We start from the raw sequence: 17,973 nt of genomic DNA, 5'->3' as shown, positions 1-17,973 counted from the left end.
TGGGTGCCTAGAGCACCCGTCTCAGAGGAGAGGAGAGCTGGTCTTTTGGTAGCAAGCGTGTCTTCCCCCCTTAGCTGAGCAGGGTCTGCCCTGGTTTCATTTGAATGGGAGATTAGAAGTGTGAGCACTGTAAGAGATTCCCCATCAGGGGATGGAGCCGCTCTGGGAAGAGCATCGAGGTTCCAGGTTCCCTCCCTTGCAGCATCTCCAAGATAGGACTGAGAGAGATTCCTGCCTGCAACCTTGGAGAAGCTGCTGCCAGTCTGTGTAGGCAATACTGAGCTAGATGGACCAATGGTCTGACTGGCAGCTTCGTATGTTCCTATCCCCCAATGCACCACGCTCGACACACTATGCATTGTGGGATATCCAAAGGTTGGGATGTGTCATCCCAGCCTCCAAAGACCCACACTGCTGGGAGCAGTGAGGATCATGTGAGCGCATGGTAGTATACCTGAAGAAAAGCAGAAGAATCATCTGGGGGGAAGATGAGTTGGACTCTGCCTACCCCACTGCCCGCCCTCCGCATCCCAGGACTATCATGTGAATAGCCTCAAGGTCTTACTCCTAGTCAGCTCTAATTCCAGCTTTAGCGCCAATTTTAAACTCTTCCTCCAGCTTTCACTAACTTTCTGCTGCAGGCGAGCCTCCTTTTATTCTCTTCCCCCCCTCCAATTTTCCGAAACTAACCGATTTAAAATTGACTGCATGTTATGCTTTAAAAGAAAATTATTACAAAATGATGTATAGATGGTATTTGACACCCCAAAAATTGGCATTAATGTATAAAAATGTATCAAACAAATGTTGGAAGTGTGGACAGTCTGAAGGCACTTTTTTTCCTATGTGGTGGACCTGTGGGAAGGCTAAAGCATATTGGGAGATGATATATAATGAGTTAAAGAAAATATTTAAAATGTCATTTCCTAAGAGGCCAGAATCCTTCCTGCTGGGAATAATAGAAGGTGCAATTTCTACAACTAATTCAACGCTTTTTGTGTACGCTTCGACGGCGGCTAGAATTATATATGCACAGAAATGGAAGAGTAATGAAGTGCCTTCAAAAGAAGATTGGCTGATCAAATTTTTGGAATATGCGGAGATGGCAAAACTTACAACACTAATAAGAGACCAAAATTTGGAATGCTTCAAAGAAGATTGGAAACCATTCTTGTTGTATCTAAAGAACTATTTTCCTACTATGGACTTTACAGCAGGGTTCGAAATTTAGTAAAAATAACCTGCAGGTTGGATAGGTTAGCTGTGTTTGTAAGGATTTAAATTTATGTTTTGAATTATTATTATAGCAAGCGTAAACTTTATAGCTGATGATTCACGAAGAGATGTGTGCGGGAAGTCCACTTTTGTCTATTTGTAATCAATGACATATTAATATTGTTAAAAATAATAAAAATTGAATTTGAAAAAACAAACAAACAAACCAATCAAAATAAAAGCGAGCTCCCCCCATTTAAAAAAAACACCAAACCAATGCAATCCAACCCTCTCCTCCCTCCAAAAACCAAACAGCAGGACTCTTTCCCCAACCAGACCAAACTGTCAAACGGGAGCTGTGAACTCTTGATCCCTGCCAGCTTCTTCTTACAGAGCACAGGAAGGAAGCAAATACGCATTCAAAACAGAAATGTGAAGAGCACAAGAGGAGGTCAAGGCCTTGTTCCTGCACAAATGGCATTTCATATTTGGCAGGACTTTTTAATCACTGGAATGGAATCACATTTCCTATTTGGCTGTATTGGAGGCAGTCAGTGTTGGTTTGTAAGCTTGCCAGGCCTTGCCAAGGCTGTGCTTTCCGGGCACTCGATTGGAAGGTGCAGCTTGCTCCCAGGATCCTGTGCTCAGCAAACCTCATTGGCGGCAAACCTCAAGTGGGCTCCTCTGGAGTGATCCAAGCCAATTGTCTGAGTGAGTGCTTCCAAGCAAGAGGCATTTGCATGGACCTGCAGCAGTATAGCAGCGTCTCCCTCAGCCAAGAGGTGAGCTTGGGAGTCTGTGGGCACAAACGCTCCAAGGGAGACGAGAAGAAAAGAGGATCTCAGAAAGGACTAGCTGTTAACAAAGTGGCAACTTTATTCATATACTTAAATAGGTTACAAGTCGTCACTTAACTTTCTAATTAAAGGAAACAAAACAGGACAGAATGGAGTAGGCAAAAAAACTTTCCATCTTGGCCAATCTGTTGGAAAGCCAAAAATTCCTACTCGGCCCCCAACAGGGCGACCAGCAAAGCCCATTCTGCCCCTGGGAGGGAGAAGGAGGGAGGGAGAGAAGGAGGGAAGGGAGGAAGCCCAGGGTCACACAGAAGAAGGGAATGGCAGGGCAAACAAAATTGGGGGGAGTCCCAGCCAGCCCCCAACCCTACCCCACCCCCGCTCCTTGCAGGCACGTTCACTTGGTCTCCTCTTCTGGGGCGGATCGACTCCTCCAGCCGCCCAGCAGCAGCACAAGCCTGCAAGAAGCACAAAGCAGCGTCAGTGGGGTTGCCCTGCTCCTCCTCCCTTTCCACTCCGGCAGCCCAGCAAGTGGGGATTGGGCAGGGGGCTGGGGGTTGAGGGGGGGGCAAGCCAGAGAATTCTGCTTGACCTCGGGCTCCCCACTGTGCAGCCACAGCATGGAGCAGGAGGGAGAGGAGGATTCTCTGGCCTGCCACCGGGCAGCCCCAGGGGGCGCTACTGGGGCTGCAGGGGGCCCCCAGATTCTCCCAGGCTGCTCTGCTGCTGCACCGGTTTGGGAGGAAGGAGGAGGGAGCGGAGGGGGGAGTGAGGCGTGGCTGCGGGAGTGGAGGGGGGGAGGAGCACACCCTCGGCAGGGGAGCGGGCGGATGCCTGGATGGGGCTTCCCCTGCCAGGGGAAGCCAGGCCGCTGGGGAAGGGGAGAAAGGTGGAAGGAGGAGGGGGCGCTCCTTGGCCCGCTGGTGGGAATGGAGGGAGGCGGTGACCTTGCCCTCCTGCCGGGGCCACACAGCCTCCCCGGACCCAAGGGAAGCCCAAGAATGGTTCCAAAGGGCCACTTGGGGGCAGGGTGGTCTTGTAGCCTCCTCCCACAGCCTGCCAGCAGAAGCAAGGGGAGGGGCTTCTGCACCCCAGAGGCGGGGCTTCCTTGGGCCAGGGCAGTGGAGCCTGCTTCCCCCTCACTCCTCAGACAGAACTGCACTTCCCTGCTGGATGTCTTCTTGTGGACAGATCTTGTGTCCACGCGGTTGGAGGAGGTCTTCTGGGAGGCCCCTGCGCTGCACGGTCTTTCCTGAACCTCCCTTCAGCTGCTGATCTTCAAGGGGAGAGCACGGGGCTGTTGTTCCTGGAAAGAGAGAAGGACATTGGTTCAGAGATGGGGGGTCTTCTCACACTCTCCCCCATGACACCACCAAGCACCAGGGACTCCTGGCAGAATATCCGTGTCCTCATTTCCCAGAGGGAAGAGAGATCTTTCCTCTTTCCCTTGGGCTACTGGTACAACCAGCCACAAGGGCCGAAGTTGGCATTCCAACACGAGGGAGGGTTGCCCAGATTCCTGCCCACCCTTCCTGCAGCCCCAGCCCCCTCCCTAACCATCGGGGCCCCTTCAAGTGAAGCCCTGCCTTGGTCTACTCACCAGTCGGTCAGGTGGAGAGATCACCGTACTCTGGCGGGTGTCTCTTCTTCTTACAGCCCGCCCACAAGCGCCGAACGGCAGCCCGCAGCCCGTGCCGGGAGTGGAGGGAAAAGGCCTTCTTCACGATCTTCTCTGTCTTGCAGGCAACACTCCCGACCTCGGGGTCATGGTCGCCAAGCAAGCTCTCCAGCGCTGGAGGGATGAAGGAGAAGGTTCAGAAATGGCATGAAGAGATCACCCCACCCTTGGCCAAGCCCCACCATTTCCACACCAAGAGGGCGCAAGTCCTGACTCTTTCTCCCCTGCACTCTGGGAAAGCCTACTGCTGAGCATCCCTGAGGATGCAAGCGGGACCTTCCATTTGAGGGGACAGGTGGCCCATTCCAGCTCTGTGGTCCCTAAATCTAGGCCTCTCCCCTCACAGAAACTTCCCCTTCCCACCCAGAAACCGGCACTTACCACCATGGAAGGTCTCTATGTTCCCTTCAGTGAGGATGCTGCCCTTTTTGTGGACCAGGTGACCTAAAAACAAGGGTGGAAGGAAATGGGACCACAGTTCAGGACCCTGCGCATGGACAGCCCACTTCCCATCATTCAGGAGAGGAAGTCCTCCCCTCTCTGCTCCCTCTGGCACTGACAGATTGAGCCATTCCTCCAGGGACTCTTACGTCACCTTGGAAAGAAATTAAGCCAAGAGACCTCGCTAACGCTCACTGGGCCAGTCCTCCTGGGGAGGGAACAGCTCCTGCCCCTCCACACCATTCTGGCAGTGCCTTCCAAGAGAATGAACCTTTGCCCACCAAGACGACCCACTAAGGGAGACCCAAAAGTCTTGTTTCGCTTACCGATCAGCAGGGCAGCCGTTCTCCTCACTGAAGGCTGCTCGCTGCGGAAGAAGCCCAGGATCTTGGTGGCCTCCATCTCCACGGCGTCCTCTGTGCCGAGCTGCCGAATCTGGGATCAAGAGCAAAGACAAATCCCGAGTGAGCAAAGCATCGCCCAAAGGTCCTTGAGCCATTTGAGCCGAGGGACGGACAGGGAAGGGCTGCCCTTACCAGACGCTTGGCGATCTTGTGGAGCAGCTCCTGCAGGCTGTAAGAGTCCCGCGCCAGCAGCTTGCCCTCCAGGTGCCATAGGAGGGCTTCCGCCAGGAGTCTCAGATTGTCCTTCGCAGCCTGCAAAAAGAAAGACCGGAATGGGAGTGAAAAAGGCTGCCAAGGGATTCCAAGAAACCTCTTAGGGGGCTTCAAGGAGTAGGGCCTGGATGGGCCAAACCACAGCAGGACAGCTCGTGGATTCAACAACCCCGTGAGGCTAACTCTGGGGCCTACCACTGGGTGGCTGGACTTGGGGAAGCCTAAACACCTTCGTAGGGGTGGCACAGGCTCTCACCTGTGCTACCTCCAGGTCTTCATCCTCCACATGCATCAGAACCACGATGAGGGTCGTGATGTTCTCCTCTGTACCCTCATGATGGTGGTGGCGGTGCTGCAGGAGATCCAGGTGGGTCCTCATGGCTGCCCTTTGGATCTTAGCCTCCTCCTAAAAAGAAGAACAGGGGTTGTTATTAGGGAGGAATTCCTCACCTCCATAATTGATGAAGAGCTTGCATGGGTCTCTAGGGGGTTTCTGGTTTCCCTTCTCCAACCCGTTCGGAACCTGCAGGTTGGCTGGCCCTCATAGAGCCGGGGCGGAGGGCTGGCGTGCAAGTACTCACGTGGTGGAAGAGAGGGCGGCACAGGGCAGCCAGGACAGCATTCACCGTGGCCTGGTGTTCTGATGGACAGTGCCTCAGCCGCTCCATGAAGGCCAGGACCCCCAAAGTGGCTTCCAGACTGGAGGTCCTGAGCCCTCCCAGGATCCCAGCACTAAAATCCTGGGGTTTCTTCGCCTAGGGAGGGAAAAGGTGGATCCTTGAGAACACATGCTAGTCTACCCCCTGCTAAATGGACCACAGAGCTGTCCGTGTTTGATGCCGCATGGCCTCCATCCAAGAGGGGTGAGAAGGCAGCATTGGAGCACGTGGGGAATCAGGGCTCCCACTGAGAGATGCATTCCCTTAAGGATTTCTCCTTCATCCTGTGGCAAGGGTTCCACAGGCTGAATCCTCCCAACTGGAGAAATCTTCCTGTCATACCTTGGGATGCCTAGGAGCACAAGCCTCAAGAAGGGCTCCCCAAAGAGAGGAGTCTCCATGTCTAGGGATGCTCCATGCCCAGGGATGTCACTCACCGCCTTCAGCTTTCCATAAATGTGGAGAAGACCCCTTTCGCTCAGGTAGCGGATGTTCTGGCTGGGGTGGACTAGCCACGCTACCAGGAGCGTCCAGGTCTTCTCTAAGGCAGCAAAGTCTTGGTCTTTCAGGAGCAGCTAAAAGAGGGAAAGGAGGAAAACATCCATCAGCCTCTGGGGCCAGACCCTCCTCTCAGGGAAGCCCACCCTGAGGAACACGCTGCTCACCTCCACAAAGAAGGCCACCTCTGCGAGGGAATGCTCTTCTGGATCTTTATCGAGGCTGAAGAGGGAAGCCAGGTATGCCTTCAGCCTGGCCACTGTGGAGGATGGTGTCTGGAGGAGAGCCCTGCAAAACACCAAAAGACCCTGCTGAGTCCTGGGCGGGAGGCCCAGAAAGAGCAGACCTGACCCAAACCACCCCAGCCCCGACTCCTCGTGAGGAATGTCCTATTCACTCATCCTTACCTCACCAAGAAGGCCACACCCTGGAGGCAGCTCTGCAGAGAGCACAGGGATTCCCAGCAGGTCTTCTCCGGGGTCACCTGTGCCACCCTCTCCAGCAGGGTTCGGACAATCTGCGCGGTCTCCCTGCAGAGAAGAGAAGGTTGCTGTCATCACCATGTCAAGGGTGGAGGCAGTGGACAAGGGAGGGACTCCTTGCGGCGTGGCGGAGTGTCAAGGGTGGAGGGACTGAGTTGGACCATGGGAGGGAGACCACAGGGCTGAAGTGACTTTCCCCACAGCTGGCTTTTTAACACTGCAGAAGCATTTTAAGGATCTCTGCAGAGCCAAGAGGGCTGCAAATTCTGGGCTCTCCTCTGTGTAGCTGAGGGAGGGGACCTCCGTTCCAGAGTGACCCCAACAGGCGAGAAATGCTGCTCACCCATCAGAGTGGGACATGGGAGAAATGACCCTAGCCTGTCCTCCCAGAGTGCTGGAAGGAGGAGTTGCTGGCCCCGCTTTCCCCACCGCCATGACTTACTCAGGAGGCAGGTAATGGCTGTCTCGGTTCCGAACTCCCTCGGTGGTGTTCTGCAGGCCGGTGAGGATCTTGTTGACCAGGCCCACCAGGAGTTCGGGGAACCTTTCCTCCACCTCACTGGCATACTCCACACTCCGGATGACGTCCCCAATCTTCTTTGTTGCTCTCCCCTGCGAAGAAGAGGAGGGTCAGGCCTCAGCACACAGTCCGAGGGACGGTTATGGGTCAGGAGAATCCCCAGGGCCAGGCCATCCTGTGTAGTGCAAGAAAGGAGGGGCAGAGGGGTGGAGTCAAGTCACCCTTGGTTTGCACCCCTTACCTCTCCCAGATGGACCGAGGAGAACCAATCTGGGGCTAGCTGTCCTCTTCTTTCCTCTTCACCGATGTTCCTGAGAGAGGAGAGGAGAGAGAAAAGCTGCTCCAAGAACTGTCCTGTTGGAGATGGCAGCCAGCTGAAAAAGAACACGGGCACCCAAAGAGATGCTAAGCAAGGATCTCGCCTCCCTTGGGAGGTGGCTGGCAGGGGAACTTCATCAGGCCAGAGATCTCCCAAGTCCAGCCTTTCGTTCCCCACTGAGAAGCCCTGGGAAGTGTTCAAAGGGGGCATCGAGACAAGAGCCTCCCCTGCTCCTTCTCCCCAACACCCGCTCATGCCAACAGCATGGAGGTCTCAGAGCTCCCTCTGCTAACAGCCAGCAATAGACTTGCTGGTGTCTGTCTTGCACCGGCTGCCAATCGGCCTCCTTGGGTGAACTCCCCCTCCAGATTTCTCAGGGAGCAGGTCGGAGGAAACATCCCTCTATGGGGCTCAGACATGGGGGAGCTGCCCCTGTCCCCTGCAGCCTTCTGCTTGCTACACTAAAAGCCCCCAGCTCCCGACTGGCTCCTCAGCTGAGATGAGGGTACCTACCTGGCCGAACTAGGGGTCAACGGAGAGTCCCACACCTCGTCCTTGATGCTGCTGATGTCATGCATCGTGTCGTCCTCGTCCGTCGAGGAGCACTGGGGAGGAGAGAGAAGAGAAACGGGAGTGTTCCGGGGCTTCCGTTGACCTTGCGAGGCTTCTGAGAGGAACCAAGCCCAAGGGATGGTTGGGAAGACATCCTGCTCTAAAATAAGACCTGCGTCTTGGTAGAAAAGGCATTTGGCATCTCAGCCCATTAGAGCCTTTCACCACATTTTTGCCCCCTTTCCAATGCCTCAGATGCATTTCCTCCCATCCCACCAATCACAATCCCTCCCATCCTGCAGCATCTAGAACTAGAAACATTCCATGTTCTGTTTCCAGCTGGGGAACAGGGCACTCACACACACACACACACACACACAACCTAGAGTCCGTTCACATGAAAAAATGGATGATGAAATGGTTCAGTTCTGACCTCCGCGGAGGACGAGTCTTCCACTGTGTAGGTGTTCATCATCATCTTCTTGATGAGCCACTTCTTTGGCTTCGGGACTCTGAGAGGAGAAAGGAGAGACATGGCATAAGAACATCAATGCATGCCCTGTGGATCAAGTGAAAGACACGTGTACCCCAGAACCCAAGAGTGGACAGCCAGATGCCTATTTAGTTGGTTGTGAACCACTTGAGACCTGGTTACATGTGGCATCAAAGTGTGTTTATTCAGATAGATAGATAGATAGAGAGAAAGAGAGAGAGAGAGAGAGAGAGAGATCTCGAGTAGTGTAGATCTCACGTGTAGCCCAGAACCCAAGAGTGGACAGCCAGATGCCTATTTAGTTGGTTGTGAACCACTTGAGACCTGGTTACATGTGGCATTAAAGTGTGTTTATTCAGAGAGAGAGAGAGAGAGATCTCGAGATTCGGAGGTTCCTTGGCTGTCATGGGTAATAGTCTTCGACTGGCTTCTCCTCCATGAACATGTCTAATCAACCAAGGTTCCCAGGGAAGGTGATCCGCCTCTATGATCCCTGGAGCGGCCCTTCAGCTGAGAAAGGTACCTGGGGGAACTGGTGGCACAGTCCCCTTCCGACCCCTCGTCCTCCACGCTGGCGGGTGGAGTCTCGGCCCCCAGGAAGGAAGAACTCTGTGAAGGAGAGAAGGGGGAGAAATGGCTGCTCTGGCCCTCGCATTGAGCTTCCTAGGCTTCAGCAGGGAAAAGGCCAGCCTGGCACCTTCCAGAGGTCATCACCGGGTGAGCTGAACGCAGGAAGTGGGCCGGAAGGGGATCGTCCCGTTCTGGACACAACTCTTCCCACTTTCCTGATTTTCAACTTTCTTAAAAACCACTGTGGAGCCCCGGCGTGCTGGCTGGAGGCTGGCAGGAGAGATGGCAAAAGAGCTCCTCTCTCGTGCCCGCCTTCCTCGCAATGAGGTCGGTCGGGCTGATTTCAGGCTTTCGCGCACTCATGCAAATAGCAGAGGGGAAAGGCATCAACTCCCCCCACCCCAAGACATGCTGCGCTCCCTCACTCAGCTGGGGCCCCGATGGCTCTGGTGACTGGAAAAGACCACTTCCAGTCCACTTTATGCTTTCAGTCGGCTCCTTAGTGAGGACACTAAAGGCACGTGCAAAAACATGCCAAAACTGGGTCTCCTTTCCTCTTTCTTTCCCGTTTCTTTCCCCTTTCCAATTAGTTCATTTCTCATTGGTTTGGTTGAGTTTGCTTATTGTTTTGTATTTTTATTCATTCTTCATTTATTTGTCACTGTTTTTCAATGGTTGCCATTAAAGCAACAGGATGCTCCACCTTTAACTGTGAGATCTCGACCAGAAGTCAAGGCCATAGCCACCATCTCCTTGCGGCCATCTTCTTTAATCCTATCACCCCCAATGTGTAACCATTGGGATGCAGTGTTGTTAAGGGCATGGCTGTCCCTTTACCATAGCTTTCAGCAAACGACTGTCAGAAGATGGCCGCCCACCCGGCAGCATCAAAACTGGGGCCATTCCACACGCTCTCTACTCCTGGGCAACACGGGGGACCCACACGCCCAACCCATAGTTCTTCCGAGGGAGGGACTGGATGTTGAGGCTTCCTGACCTCTCCAAGGGATGGCTCTTGGTCAGCGGCGGTGTTTTGCAGCCTCCTCAACACGGTGCTTGGCCTCTGGACGCTAAGAAAAGAAAGAAAGAAGACACATGAGATCAGAACACGAGTGCTTAGAAAGAGCTCTGCTTGATGAGATGAATGAGGCATGCAGCCCAACACCCTGTTTCCAGGAGTGGACAGCCAGATGCCTGCAGGAAGCCCACGGGCTGGACATGGAGACACCTGTCTCCATGGAAACAACCCTCCATGCTGCTCGGAGCTTCTCTCCACCCTTGGCTTCTTGCTAAACTAACCACCTCCCCCCCAAAAAACTTGCATGGGCTTCTAAGGAAGGTCCTCTACTTCCATGAGCCATAGAGCTGCCCCTCCAGGTGAGAAAAGAGTACCTCGGGGAACTGACAAAGCTCTCCACGTCCAGCTCCTGATCCCTAGTGTTGACTTCTGGGATCTTGGCCTCTTGGATGTCAGGACTCTGCAAATGAGACAAAGGTTTCCAATGTGTGTACTCACTCTGATCTTCCTAGTGCCTAGGATTGGTAGGGAGTTTTCCCCCTGACATTTTCTTTGAGTTCATTTTTATTGCTTTAAATTATTTTGATTTTTTTTTAAAGACAAAAAAACCTTATTAAAAAGCAACCATGTGTTCTAATTCTAACTGGTTGGGAGTGCCAGGGCACAGCCACCACATGCTTGTGGCCATTTGGTTTCATCCTATGTCCAACCATGAACCTCCATTGTGATATGATCTACTGTGGTCAGCAAACTGGCCACCATCCTTCAAAAGGGCCATCAGAATCAGTTGGCTGCACTCTGGAGCTCTAGTCCAAAGACAGCATGACAGGTAGGTCTGTGAAATCTCTTTCTTTCCCTCCCCAAAACCAGCCATTAACAGAAACATCACTGCATGCGAGCTCCAGAATGGAATGCTAACTGCTTGTTGTCATTTCTTGTCATTTCTTCTGCATTCCTTTCATGGGGAATGGAAACCAAGAGGAACGGGACCCACTGGCATCAATAGTTTGGCCCAGAGAGCCTTCTTGATCCCACCCCTTCATGTCCTCTTCTCTCCTCTCCCCAAGAAACAGGGTTAGGTCAGCCTTTTCAAGGGGAAAGACAAGGTGGGCCCCTGAGTCCGGAGTGAGGGCCATCCCTCCTGCTGTGGGCTGTTTTTACCTGAGGGGACCAGGATTGTCTCTACAGAAATGCCTCTTCAGTCAAGAGACCTGGAGGATCTCTGCCAGGAAGACCCTCTCCTCTCCTGACCCGTCTCAGGGTCTTGGGAGCCGTTTGATGCCTCCAATCCAAAGCACACCAACCCAGAAAGGTGGCCATTGGAAGGAGAGGCAGAGGGTGGCAGAATCCTTCCCTAGCCACGACGTTCCCACTGTAATCCTCTGGCCAACATGCAGCAGCTGGATTTCCTCCCCTTTCAGGATCTGACCCCCCTCTGTCTCCTGACGGTGGAGATGCAATCTCCCCTCACCCCTCCACCAGCCCATCCACAAAAGCGACTGGAATCGTTTCCTGACCTCACAAGACCATTCGGTGTCCACTGTCTGGAGAAACCATCCATCCTCCTCAACCGTGAAGACACTGCAGGAAGAAATACAATGGCCTGAGTACCTCGGAAGAGCCTTGCTGGATCAGACCAAAGATGCATCTGTCCCAGCACTCTGCTTCCAATAGGGGACAGCCATCCGGCAGGCCTCCAGGAAGCTATCCTCTGTGCCCTTCAAGCTAGCGGACATCACCACCACATCTTGGAAGAGTGAATGCTTCTACGCAGGGGCGTAACTACCATGAGGCCGGGGGAGGCCGTCGCCTCGGGGCCCCACTGCCTTGAGGGGCCCCCCAGAGACACCTCCCATGACTCCCCATTGCCCCCTGCCCAGCCCCAAGACCCTTCAGCCACTTGCCCTGTTTGCCCTCCCTCCTGCTGGTCCTCCTGGTCGGCCATCCAAGCAGCAGGCAAGCTGCTTTTCTCCCGGGCGCCTCTCAGCTGATCGGCGGCTGGGCGGGGCTTCCAGGGAGGCCTCCGTGTAGGCCTCCGTGAAGCCTGAATTCGAGTAGGCTGGCCAGCCCCAGGAAGAAGGCTGGCAGTCAGAGTGGCCACTCCAGTTCTCTGCAGCAGACCCTCTTCTTCCCAGGCCAGACAGCTCAGCCTTGGCCAGGTAGAATGTGGATTCCTTTTGGTGGTCACACCCCGCCCCCCGCCCCCTATATCCAGGTAGGGATCTGCTTGCCATAGGGCTTGGATGGGGGGTGGGGAGACTGAGAAGTCTCTGAATATTTCATTGAAGACTGATTGGAAAATTTGCTGGCTTAAAAAAACCCTCTAAAAAGTCCTAGAAGTGGCTTGTTTCATGGCAGGAAATTACAAAAACTTCTGGAACAAATTTATTTATGTATTCATTCATTCATTCATTCATTCATTCATAAATACACTTCTGTTCAAGTTGTTTTGCAACCCAGGTCTGAGTGAGAACTGAGACATGAGTGAGAACTGTGACGCATGTGTTGTGCTTTTATATTTTTCCCCCTTAGGGTCAATCTGGCCCACATGTGAATGCAGCACCTCCATTCCAGAGGAGATGTGTGTTAAAGGGCTTTCAAAGCCTCTTGTGAAAAACCTCCTGGAATCAAACTGGACTGAATTTGTTCAGAATTCTGAGAAAACAAACATAGGCTCACCCTGCATGGTTGAAAGTCTCCTTTGCTAATCTGCAGCAAGGGGCCCATTTTAATAATGAGTGTTTCTAGTGTGTTCTAGGCATTAAAAGTAGCACAAAGATATAGTATTCAATGTATATCACTATATATTGTGAAGTGTGTGTGTATTCAGTGAAATGTATTTCTTGGCAGCATACATATTTTGAAATATCAGACTTAAATCCTTGGAAGCCTCGGGTGTGTGGAAGCCCTGGACTTTGGGGGGGGGGCATTTTGAAATCTCTTCTCAGGGCCCACTCCAACCTTGCTACGCCCCTGAGCGAATTTGGCTCCGTTCTTAGAGCTCTACTTCGAAAACGGAGCACAATGCAGAGAGCTTCATGATTGAAAAGGGAGCTGCATCTGCTGTCCACAGAGCCACCACCGGGTATTACTTGCTGGCAGACTGGAAGTCGCTTACATGAACTTCAAGCTCAAATCCTTGGTTTTGTAAATACACCACATGAAAAAGGAATTTTTGACTTGGAAATAGTTGTGCCTGAAAGGTATCCATTTGAGCCTCCAAAGATGCACTTCCTGACTCCTTTAAAAAAAGGTTTTACTCGCATATAATTCTTCTCTTCTCATTTGCTCAATTTTGTACATCTGTTTTTTGTATGTTTTGAATGAGGACAGAAATGTGAGAATAAAAGCCCCCTGCTTACGGGGCAAAGAGGCACCTTTTTCTCTTTGTAAACCGCCCTGAGGCATTTTTGGAAGGGCGGTATAGAAATCGAATTATTAATATTATTATTATTATTATTATTATTATTATTATTATTATTATTATTTAAAAATTTCTCGGCGGGGGGGCCCATTTAAGAATCTTGTCTCAGGGCCCACTCCAAACTAGTTACGCCCCTGCTTCTACACAATGTATGAAGACATCATTTTTGTCTGCCCTGCACCTCTTGCCAGTCAGCAGCACTGGATCCATCCCAGATCCAGGCTGGCAGGGGGACAGAAAACCTTCCCTACACAAAAGTTCAAGAAGAAACTCTACCTCCTCGGGGAACTGATGGCATGTGCATCTTCCAGGATCTCGTTCCCAGTGTTGACGGTCTGAATCCTGGAGCCCTCTGAGAATGACTTCTGTGGATGAGAATGGAGAGAGGAATGGGTGCTCTGGTGCCCACTTGACCTTTCCAGGGCATCTGGGGTCCAAACGTCAACCCTCCTTCCAGAGGTCCTTCTTAACAGAGGAGCTTAAAGCAGGAGGTGGCTCCTTAGCACCTCAAAACCGTGTCTACCAACGTGTAACTGGGCTCAGAGAGGAAACCAAACCCAAGAATCTACTGAACCTCAGAAACCAGCTTTCCGCTTATTCCTGGGCAGTCGGGTGAGATCATGGGTATTACACAACATTTGGAGTGGCAGGATCCCGAAGAAGAGTCAGGCCTCCTGCTACATGGGACACTATGGTTTCTTTAATGGTGCCTTTAATTAAGGAAAGCCTAGCTAAGTTCTTCTCTTTGCTGGGCAGAGCTATTGGCCACTTGATGCTGCAGACCCGTGTTTTGAGGCCCTTTTAAATGACACCAGAAAGGGGGCCATGAGGAGCCAAGAAGTGGCAGTGGGGGAAGAATGCACCATCTACCCCAAAGAAGACTTTCCCACTCTAGTTCCCCTCCAGACTGCTCCCTTCCTGGATGTGTTTTCTGCTTGGTAGTCCAGAACAAAATCAAAGTCTAGAACCCTGGGGGAGGGAGTGATTTGGGGCAGGAGAGCGGAATGAAGAAGCGAGGTTGGGAGACAGGTATACACACCCCTCTTCCCTCTCAGCACTTCCCATCCCAAAAGTTCCCATGATGCTTCCTCCATAGCGAGGGTCTCCAACCTTTGCCTGAGTCACTTGTAGTTGAGCCCGGATTGTCACTCATCCCACCCACCCAATTCACTGCTACTACCACTGCAAATATCAAGGCATATGGCTTTTCCAGACAAGTTCTCAAAGCATCCCTTCAACCTGCTAAGACTGGATCTCTACCAAACGCCCTCTATTCTAGCTCGAAATGGGGTCTTTCCCACCCCCTCCCAGCCCTGCCATGTACAGACTGGGTTTTCATCCCTTACCAGTGACCATTTGCTCGTTTTGGCCACGGAGCACTCTTCATATATCTCCTGTGGCTGGAAGTCACTGAGAGGGAAAAAGGACAAAAGACACAAGTGAGTGAGTGAGTGTGTCAAAGGAACCCAGAGTAGCCAGTTTCCAGCAGTGGGCAGGGGTGAAGGCAAGAACCCTCCAAGCTCCTTGCAACATAAAGGTGACTTTCTTTATTTTATTTTATTTTATTTTATTATTTATATACCCTCCCCACTCTCCAAAACATAAAGGGCTTTCTTTCTTTCTTTCTTTCTTTCTTTCTTTCTTTCTTTCTTTCTTTCTTTCTTTCTTTCTTTCTTTCTTTCTTTCTTTCCTGATTCATTCATTCATTGGATTTATATATATTTATATACTGCCTAATTTAAAATCCTCTAAAACAGCTCAGCTCCCTCGGTTGGGGTTTGGAGAGCGGCTACTGGTCAGAGTAGAGCAATGGTCTGACTCAGCATCACCTGTTCTGAGGGGCTGCCACGACCCCCTCCTCTGCCCCCCAGAGGGGCTTCCACTGCTCCCCATCCCAGTTGCTCCCTTTGCCCTGCAACCACTCAAGGAGGCACCAACAGATCCAGCCCTGAAGGAGCAGCCAGCCACACCCTGGCTCCAGTCTCCCTCTCCCGCTCTGGGTGGCTGCAGGGCTCACCTGGAGTCCAGGGCCTGAGAAATAGTGGGCCAGGCACACCAGCCCATGGAGCCCCACAGCCCTTCAGTCCTCAGAGAGCAGACTAGGGGACTGATCCCCCCACCCCACCCATCCTCCTTTGAAACCCTAGGGAGCAAAATGTGCACGAGAACCCTCCCTGGCCTCCTGTGCCTGAACCCCTGGATCCTCTCCCAGAACCCAGCTAGCTCAGACGGATCGGCTCTTCTCCTTTGGAACTCCCTTTGCCTGCCCCTGCTCTCATTCCTTTCTGTCTTCCCCACATTCCAATAGTCAGAACTTAGACTGGGTGCCCCTTGCAAACTGGAACCTCTTGCGGGGTTGGGCTTATTAATGTTGGGGGTCATGACTTCTGGAGCTAATTTACTCCCATTACAGCAGAAGTCAACAGGGTCTCCGGGGCAACAGCTTGTCCATGATAAGCAGGGAGATTCACACAAGTTTAAACTAATCTCCTTTATTCAGAAGAAGATGCTGAGAGGAAAAGACCTCTATCTGACTTCTGGCTACGTGTTGGTCAGAGAGAGACCTGTCGTGGTCATCAGGGTTACTGGTGCCAAAGGCCGATGGCATCTGGAGCTGGATCTCCAACAATGAAACCCTGGCAGGGGCCATGTTTTTTGAGAGGATCCCAAGTGGTCTTGAAATCCAAGGTGCCATCAATCAAGAATGGGCCCAGATAACCCAGGAGGAGCAGGAGGACGTACCTGAGAGGAGCCACAGGAGTTGCCTCATCAAGGCTGCCCACGCCGCGGAGTGAGGGGCATCCTTCTCCCATGTCCTGTCAAGGAGAGAGGAGAGCAGGAGTGAGGATGGGCTGGGCCAGTTCACACCCACCGGGGTCATTCCTAAGCAGCCAGTGGGGACTCCCACCCTAGATTTCTCATCAAACCGCTTTGAGAACTTGGGTGGTCTTTCCCCCACATTGGACCTCTTTGGGGCAGGGTGGTGAACCCTCCCTCTAAACCCCCTGCCGGAGGCCATGTTCAGCGCTCCCACATGGCCCCAAATGGACCAAATTTGGCATGAGCCGCAGGGGAGACAGGTTGCTCTCCCCCTGCTAAATATCAGAGGATGACCACTTTGAAGGGGTCTCTTGGCTCAGTTAGCTGAACTCCCTGGGCCCCGTGGTTGGCATGGGGCACCACCAGCAGGCAGGGTTGCCAACTCTCTCACTAATCCTGCTCCTGTGACTTCAGCAGAAGGCTGGCATGCAGATATCAAGCTGGTGATGCATTTCCCATTTCTTTGGGCTAAGCTGGTCAAGCTTTTGCTCAGAGCAGAGGAGCCAGGCCACATCAAGAGGGGGCAATTCCCATCTTCCATAGAACCTGCAACTCCCCCTTGGCAGAAATGGCCCTTTCGGTCCTCCCTCCATCCCCCTCCTCAACATTTCATTTCTTTTACCGAAGAATGACCAGTGTTGTTTTCTTCACTCCCTCATATGGCCATCCTGCCCCTCTGAAGGGGGAAGCTGCAGGGATCTCGGAGAGACCAGGAACCCTTTCCCTTCCTCTGTGCAGGTCGCTCCACTCTGCAGTTCCTCGCTGGATGAGGTCCTGGAGGAGGGAGGGGGCTGATGGGGCTCTGACCCATCGATAGGGGGCTACTACTCCATGAAGACCCCGTGAAAATGGTCTGGGCCAGTCGCTTCCTGCCCTACAAGGTCAGCCCAGAGGGGCCAGGAAAGTCTCACTTCCTAAATGTCTCCACCTTGACCCAAATCCAACCCCTGGGGGTCTCCCCACCCCCACCCCCTTCATCGAGAGGGGGCAATTCCCATCCTCCACATAAGTGCCACTTGGCAGATCTTGCCATTTCTATCTTTCCTCCAACCTCCTCCACAACATTTCATTTCTTTTATATCCTACTTTTAGTTTAAAAATATCAAAGAGGCTTACAAGCAATAAAACTTGTATTATTTCATTCTAAGCTACTGAGGAAGAAGCCTTTCAAAACAAGGTCATCATCACCATCAATCCAAAGCGGGAGGGAGGGAGGGAGGGAGGGAGGGAGAGTGCCTCTCTGCAGGGGTGTTGCTGGAGACTTAAAATTTTCCCGAGCCTGACCCCTTTTATTTATTTATTTATTTATTTCATTTCATTTATATACCGCCCTTCCGAAATGTCTCAGAGCGGTTTACAATTAAAACAGAAAACATTAAAAACAATTAAAACAGAGATACAAATATAAATACCAATTTAAAACAACTTAAAAAACAATTAAACTATCAAAACAATTAAAACCCTGAAAACCAGGTATTAAAACAATTAAAACTGATTAAAAACCCTGAAAGGCCAGGCTCTCTTGAAGGACAGTAAAGAATCAAGATTACGAATTTCCGCTGGGAGTGCATTCCACAGTCCAGGAGCAGCTACAGAGAAGGCCCGCCTCTGAGTCGTCACCAAACGAACCGGTGACAACTGGAGATGGACCTCCCCAGATGACCTTAATGTGCGGTGGGGATCATGTAAAAGAAGGCGCTCTCTAAGATATCTTGAACCCAAGCCGTTCAGGGCTTTAAAGGTAATAACCAGCACTTTGTATTTTGCCCGGAAAAAAATTGGCAGCCATTGTAACTGTTTTAAAACAGGCTTTTGAGCATCCAATCCAGGCATCGCCAGCTCCCAAGAATGACAAATATTTTTTTAAAGC

General features: G+C 52.0%; 1 protein-coding gene across 2 annotated transcripts; it reads right to left on the bottom strand.

The window, feature by feature from the left end:
• Positions 1-2,067: 2,067 nt before the first annotated feature.
• On the bottom strand, positions 2,068-5,545 carry LOC128333404 (uncharacterized). 2 transcript variants are annotated; one of them, XM_053268893.1, is made up of 7 exons: positions 5,330-5,545; positions 5,005-5,154; positions 4,668-4,787; positions 4,458-4,566; positions 4,072-4,134; positions 3,613-3,804; positions 2,068-3,318 (listed from the first exon to the last, which is right to left on the bottom strand). In XM_053268893.1, the coding sequence occupies exons 1-6, from the start codon at positions 5,414-5,416 to the stop codon at positions 3,620-3,622; spliced, it is 714 nt and encodes a 237-aa protein (XP_053124868.1). In that variant the 5' UTR covers positions 5,417-5,545; the 3' UTR covers positions 2,068-3,318; positions 3,613-3,619. The 2 variants fall into 2 exon arrangements, with proteins under 2 accessions (XP_053124868.1, XP_053124870.1); XM_053268895.1 differs by having other exon boundaries at positions 4,075-4,134.
• Between the last annotated feature and the right edge of the window lie 12,428 nt (positions 5,546-17,973).

This window comes from Hemicordylus capensis, chromosome 7 (assembly GCF_027244095.1).
Source record: "Hemicordylus capensis ecotype Gifberg chromosome 7, rHemCap1.1.pri, whole genome shotgun sequence".
Classification (NCBI taxonomy): Eukaryota; Metazoa; Chordata; class Lepidosauria; order Squamata; family Cordylidae; genus Hemicordylus; species Hemicordylus capensis.
Note: the sequence above shows the minus strand (reverse complement) of the source record. Positions and strands in the feature narration are given on the sequence as shown.